This window comes from Octodon degus, unplaced genomic scaffold (genome assembly GCF_000260255.1).
Source record: "Octodon degus isolate 3935 unplaced genomic scaffold, OctDeg1.0 scaffold00048, whole genome shotgun sequence".
In the NCBI taxonomy this organism is placed as follows: Eukaryota; Metazoa; Chordata; class Mammalia; order Rodentia; family Octodontidae; genus Octodon; species Octodon degus.
In genome coordinates this window covers 10,327,564-10,334,474 of record NW_004524624.1, presented here as the reverse complement: position 1 = coordinate 10,334,474, position 6,911 = coordinate 10,327,564, and the positions used below count along the sequence as shown (strand labels likewise).

The window sequence follows — 6,911 nt, the reverse complement described above, 5'->3', positions numbered from 1 at the left end:
CCTATCTGATGAGTCTCCAATACTTAGCACTTTGACCTTGGTGTAGTCTCTTCTATGTCGAAGGAGTTTGAAGAGAGGAGGGTACGAGGGTTCCCCGTACAGGCCACCACTTGACCGGCGCTGGAAAAGGACGAGAGGGAGCCTCCTTCTTTGTTTTCGTTCCCTTTATTTTCACGTGTCCTTCTTCCTCCTCTCTCTTCTTCTTTCCTTTTTTTCTTCTTAGTTGATCATTATTTTTGTTTTGCTGTTTTTTTGAGACAGTCTTATTATGCAGTTTAGGCAGGCCTTAAGGCTGGCCTCAACCTCTCAACAGTCCTGCCTCAGCCACCTCAGTGCTGGGATTGCAGTTGTGCACCACCACACCTGGATTCAGTTGATTATTGAAAGTAAATTTTGGGCTGGGGAGATAGCTCAGTGGTCTAAGTGCCTGCCTGGCAATCGCAAGGACCTGGGTTCAATCCCCAGTATCCCATGCCTTGCTGGCCCAGAAACTGCTTACTGAGACCCTGTACCAAATAAATAATTTTTTAAAAAGAAAGTAAATTTTACTGTAGTATTAATCTGCATGATTTTGGCGTGCACACGCGCGCGCGCACACACACACCTATGCACACCCTGAACTAGTCACATTATGTGCAAGTACAGGGAAAGCAACTGTATCCATTTCTTCATTGGTTACAGGACAAAGATGACTCAGGGAATTGAAATTCTCAAGATCTTTCAAAGTTTGCAAACGGGGGCCAGGGAGATGGCTCAGTGGAATAAGCTCTTCCCTGGCAAGCACAAGGGCCTGAGTTCAATCCCCACTTCCACAAAAAATAATAAAATAAATAAATAAATAAAATAAATGCTTTTGGGCCGGGGAGATGGCTTAGTAGGATAAGCGCTTGACTGGCAAATGCAAGGATCTGAGTTCAATCCCCAGTTCTGCCAAAAAAAAAAAAAAGTTTGCAAATGAGAGCCAGACATGGTGGCACATGCCTGTAATTCCAGCACTCAAGAAGCAGAGGCAGGAGAATTGCATCCTGTGTAAGGCCAGAACATAGCAAGACTCTGTCTTCAAACAAACAAAATTTGCAAATGGGAAATGAACAAGAGGGCTGGGGAGATAGCTCAGTCTAAGTACCTGCCTGTCAAGCACAAGGACCTGGGTTTGATCCCTGGAACCACAGGCATGCCAAGCTGGCCACTGAAGTCAGGTGTGGTGGCACACGCCTGTAATCCCAGCACTGGGGAGGCTGAGACAAGATTACTACAAGTCTGAGCTGTGTTGTGAGACCCTGTACCAAATAAATAAAAGATTTTTTTAAAAGGATAAGAAATGGGAGAGGTGAAAAAATTAAGATTACAAACTCTCCACAATGTACCCATTGTGTACTACAACCATATTAATAAAAATTTTCAAAAAAATAAAGCAACACTCGACTCAACTCTTTAATCTTAATGAAATTACGTATTTTTCTCTTTTTTTTGTATGTTTCTTTAATGTATTTGGTACAGTGTCTTACTACACAGCTCAGACTCATAGTGTTCCTCCTGTTTCAGCCTCCCCAGTGCTGAGATTACAAGCATGTGCCACCCTGCCCAGTCTTGGTGGCTGGCTTGACACATCAGAAACAGGGCCAGCACAGCATGCAGTACCAGGGATTGAACCCAGATCCTTGTGCTTGCCAGGCTGAGCTATCGCCACAGCTATTTTTCTTTTTCATACTCCTGTTACTTATCATGGATCTTGGCACATAAATGAGTACATAGGAAGTTTGGGGCACATCAAGATTTCCCAGAGATGCTACATTTTGTATGCTCTCCACAAGCAATAGGATAGATTCTTACCTTTAACTCATTTTTCCCTGATGTCCTGTCCTGCCTCTCAGGATGACAAGAGATGTGAGTGGATCTATCGAGGGTCTACACGGCTGGAGCCCATGTTCAGCATGAAGACATCCTCAGCCTCTGCCCTAGAGAAGAAGCAAGGGGGGCAGCTCAGGACACGTCCAAATATGGGTATGTCCTGAAATAAATATACTAGGAGAGGGAGAAACGAGCAGACCAGCAAAGGTGATTGTACACAATGGCTGTGCTTTTTTTTTTTTTTTTAAACCAGAGTGACACTACTGACTCATTGGAAACAGGACATGCTGAGTTGTTTCCAATGGTGGGGATGGATTTGCAGTGCTGGCTCAGCTTAGGGTGGTGGTAGTTACCTTTGTTAGCCACGTGAGCACTGCCTGCTTTGGGTGTTAACTGTAGTCTGTGTCTGTCTTTTCTTTTACTTTGATCCTGGTTTTAATCATTTATGTTTCTGTCATACTTTCTGATTGGTTTTTCCACCCACATTAGTTGATCACAAAATAAATTTTTCAAAATATTTACAAATTACAATTAATGAGATGAATTGTCTGAGGCAGGGAAATAAAGTCCTGATATTTAAGTCAAACCCAATAGATGCTAGCATTTCCTCTTGTTAGATAGTGGGAACTAATGATCTTAGCACTTTAGACTTATTTTTTTGGTATATTCAGTACGGGGTCTACAGGGTCTCTTTCTTTTATTTGTTTGTTTGTTTGTTTGTTTATTTTTGCGGAACCGGGGATTGAACTCAGGCCCTTGCGCTTGCTAGGGAAGTGCTTATTCCACTGAGCCATCTCCCTGGCCCCTAGACTTTTTTTTTTTTTAATATATTTAGTACGGGGGGCTGGTGAGATGGCTCAGTGGTCTAAAGCACCTACTTAGAACAAGCTTAGCAAAACACAGGGACCGCGGTTCAATCCCCCAGCACTACATGCCAGCCAGCCCCGCCCCCTGGTGGGCTGAGCTGGCCCCACACACACACACACACACAACACACACAAATAAATAAAAATTTAAAAAAATATATTTAGTACGGGATCTACAGGGTCTCACTACACAGATCAGATTTGTAGTGATCCTTCCTGTTTTTCAACCTCCCAAGCACTGGGATTACAGGCGCACGTCACCATGTCCAGTCTCAATTGCCATCTAAGCAAGTCCTGGGGGTAGGGCTGGCACGGCAGGCTGGGAATCGAACTCCAGCCCCTGCATAGACTTTGTTTTTTGTTTGTTTGTTTTTTTTGTGGCGGAACCGAGGGTTGAACTCAGGCCCTTGTGCTTGCCAGGGAAGCACTTATTCCACTGAGCCATCTTCCCAGCCCCTTGTATAGACTTCGTATTGCCACCTTTTTTATAATAATTTAAGTTGTTCATTCTCTTTCCCTTCCTCCGATACTGGGTATTGAAACCAGCTCCTTCTCACTGTACATTCCCAATATTTCTTTTCTCTTTTGTTTTGAGACAGGGTCTCACTAATTTGCCCAGGCTGGGCTCAAACTTGTGATCTGCCTGTCTCAGCCTCCCAGACTGCTGGGATTATGTGTATACACCACCACAGCTGGCTAAATTTTTTTTTTTTTTTTTTTTTTTTTTTTTTTTTGCGGAACTGGGGATTGAACTCAGACCCTTGCGCTTGCCAGGCAAGCACTTATTCTACTGAGCCATCTCCCCGGCCCCTGAATTGTTTTTTTAGTAGCATAAAAGTTGAGAATCAGGAATGTGAATGAATACAGCGAATACAGCTACTACCTTCTCAGTGATTACTTGTCTATTCCTATAGGTGCTGTGAGGAGCAAGGGTCCAGTTGTCCAGTACACCCAGGACCTAACGAGCACTGGAACCCAATTCAAGCCAGTGGAGCCTCCACAACCTACAGCTCCACCTGCTCCACCTTTGTCTCCCCAAGCAGGTGACAATGAGTGAGTGCTATTCATTCTTTTTTCTTCAATTTCTTTCATACATTTTCTGCATCCCTTACTATATGATCTCTTCTCACATCTCCTAGAAGTTTAGAAAGCCAGCTTGCTCAGTCACGGAAGCAGGTAGCCAAAAAGAGCACATCCTTCAGACCAGGATCTGTGGGCTCTGGTCATTCCTCCCCCACATCCCCTGCACTCAGTGAAAATGTCCCTGGTGGGAAGCCTGGGATCAACCAGACATTCAGGTGAGAAAAATCTCAGCTTCTGTGGGTGGGCTGGCAGCACAGACTGTTGGTGACTTTGTGGGACTGGCTCCTCGGCTCCAGGGGCTTTAGGTTATGATGGTGAAGAGTTAGTTTAGATTTAAAAGAAAGCTTTCATCTTAAAAGGGTAACACAAAAGACGAGCTAGATTTGAAACTAGGTGCCTAGAAATGGCATGACCAAGAGACATTTGTTAGAACCTCTCATTGAACATGGTACCATCAGTGCTCTATAGTAAAAACCAGACTGCACCATCTCTCTTCTTGAATCCTAGGCATTACGACATTTATAGGACGTGAAGGTAAATAGGTTTTGTAGAAGACTGGGCATTACTTCCATAAATTTACAGGCAGGATAAGGTATACTTTTGAGGGGTTGGAGAGATGGCTCAGTGGTCTAAAGCACCTACTTGGAACAAGCTTGGCGAAGCACAGGGACCGCATTTCGATCCCCCAGCACCACATGCCAGCCAGCCCCGCCCCCTTGTGGGCTGAGCTGGACACACACACACACACACACACACACACACACACACACACACTCACACACTAAATAAATGTGGAAAAAAAAAAGGTATACTTTTGAAATTGAATTTCTCAGTCAACAAAGACTAACCAGTAAGTTTCATTGTCCAGATTTGATAAGACAAAGGAAAATCTCACATTCTTGTGTCATCTTTATCTTCAGGAGCACAGTTGTTGGGTCAGAGATATAGCTCAGTGGCACAAGTGCCTGCCTGGCAAGTCCTGAGTTCAATTCCTGATACTAAAAAGAAAAAGAGAGAGTATAGTTAGTTGTTTGAGTTGGATATGGGGGACACACCTATAATCCCAGCAGTCAAAAGGCTGAGGTGAGGGATCACAAGTTCAAGGCCAGCCTTAGCTTCATAGTAAACTCAAGGCCAGCCTGGCTACACAGTGAGACTCATCTCAAAGATAAACAAATAAAAAAGAATAGTTTTTTGAAAGGTGAGAGAAATGGCTTAGCTAGCCATTTCTAATTGCACAACAGAGGGGGCTTATTGCACAACAGAGGAGGCTTATTGCCTTTTGACCTTATCTCTTGCATCCCATTTGCAGATCACCTTTAGGCTCAACAGCCTCTACCCCAGCCCCGGCTGCACCCACAGGTCCTCCAGCACCACCTGCCTTCCATGGCATGCTGGAGCGGGCCCCAACAGAGCCCTCCTACCGGGCCCCCATGGAGAAGCTTTTCTACTTACCTCACGTCTGCAGCTATACTTGTCTGTCTCGGATCAGGCCTATGCGGAATGAGCAGTACCGAGGCAAGAATCCTCTGTTAGTCCCATTATTATATGACTTCCGGCGGATGACTGCCCGGCGCCGAGTTAATCGCAAAATGGGCTTTCATGTTATCTATAAGACACCTTGTGGCCTCTGCCTTCGGACAATGCAAGAGATTGAACGCTACCTTTTTGAAACCGGATGTGATTTCCTCTTCCTGGAGATGTTCTGTTTGGATCCTTATGTTCTAGTGGACCGAAAATTTCAGCCCTATAAGCCTTTTTACTATATTTTGGATATCACTTATGGGAAGGAAGATGTTCCCCTGTCCTGTGTCAATGAGATTGACACGACCCCTCCACCTCAGGTGGCCTATAGCAAGGAACGAATCCCAGGCAAGGGTGTTTTCATTAACACAGGTCCCGAATTTCTGGTTGGCTGTGACTGCAAGGATGGGTGTCGGGACAAGTAAGTTGGGAGAATTGCTGCCCCTGCCTCCAACTTCATGAGTGTCTTTTTCCTCTTCCTTTGCCTTATGTCTATATTGCTTTCCCCATTTCCCTTTACTATCACCTGCTACTAGAACTCCCGCCATTGGCCTCTGTGACAGTGAGTGGAAGAGGCTGGGTGTGATGTGGTCCAGAGAATAACCCTGGATATGTGTTTTGTGTTGCCTCTCTTTCTGCCCCTTTTTTTCTGCTTCCCTCCCTCAAGCTTTCAGTTGTTTCATTCTGTTTCATTCTATACCAATGTTATTTTAATATTTTTGAGGGGATAACTAAAGATTGAATCCAGAAAGCAACAAATTACATCCCCAGTGCTTTTTATTTTCTGTTTGTTGTTTTTTTTTTGGTTCCTCGAATGCCTTCAGGGCACTTTTGGCCAGCGGGAGAGTTGTGAGGTTCGAACTCCAGGAACCTGAGGCTGACAGCTTTGTGGAAGCAGCCACTTAAAGGACTGAGCTAGGGCCAGGCCCCTTTTATTTTCTGTTTTGAGACAGGATCTTACTGGGTTGCTCATCCTGGCCTCAAACTTGTCTTTCTGTTTTAGCCTCCCACATACCTGGGATTACAGATGTGGGCCACCATACCCAGCACACTGTCTTATTCTTTCTTCATTTACATATATGAAAGATAAAAACTTTTGCTACCTCTCCCTATCTTTTTCTTAGTAATTCTGTCTCTAAAGAAGATTGCACGGTGCTAGCTCTTGTACCATTCTGTCTTGTACAGGTCCAAGTGTGCCTGCCACCAGCTAACTATCCAAGCTACAGCCTGTACCCCAGGAGGCCAAATCAACCCTAACTCTGGCTACCAGTACAAGAGACTCGAAGAGTGTTTACCTACAGGGTGAGTAGTCAGGGATGGGAGCACTCAGAAGACCAAGGAGCTCTTCTTATTTCCACTAAAAATAGAATACTCGGGGCCGGGGAGAAAGCTCAGTAGAATAAGTGCCTGCTTGGCAAGCATAAGGGCCTGAGTTCAGTCCCTGGTTCTGAAAAAAAATAGAACACTCAAGTGGCCATTTTACTAACTAAATCTTATGTCTTGAATTCCCAGCACATTTCTTGAACATTTCTTGAAATGAAGACAGAATGATTGAATAATATATTGTAACCAAAAAAAAAACATATA

General features: G+C 44.5%; 1 protein-coding gene across 6 annotated transcripts in view; it reads left to right on the top strand.

The window, feature by feature from the left end:
• The window catches only part of Setdb1 (SET domain bifurcated 1), a 61,387-nt gene that overhangs the window by 27,001 nt on the left and 27,475 nt on the right, over window positions 1–6,911 (top strand). For 4 of the 6 annotated variants that reach the window (XM_023716367.1, XM_023716366.1, XM_004632384.2 and 1 more), the window contains exons 10-14: window positions 1,875–2,004; window positions 3,632–3,770; window positions 3,857–4,015; window positions 5,113–5,745; window positions 6,510–6,626. In XM_023716367.1, coding sequence (XP_023572135.1) covers window positions 1,875–2,004; window positions 3,632–3,770; window positions 3,857–4,015; window positions 5,113–5,745; window positions 6,510–6,626 — 1,178 coding nt within the window. The remainder of the gene's footprint in view (window positions 1–1,874; window positions 2,005–3,631; window positions 3,771–3,856; window positions 4,016–5,112; window positions 5,746–6,509; window positions 6,627–6,911) is intronic. The other 2 variants (XM_004632385.2, XM_023716368.1) reach the window with 2 other exon arrangements.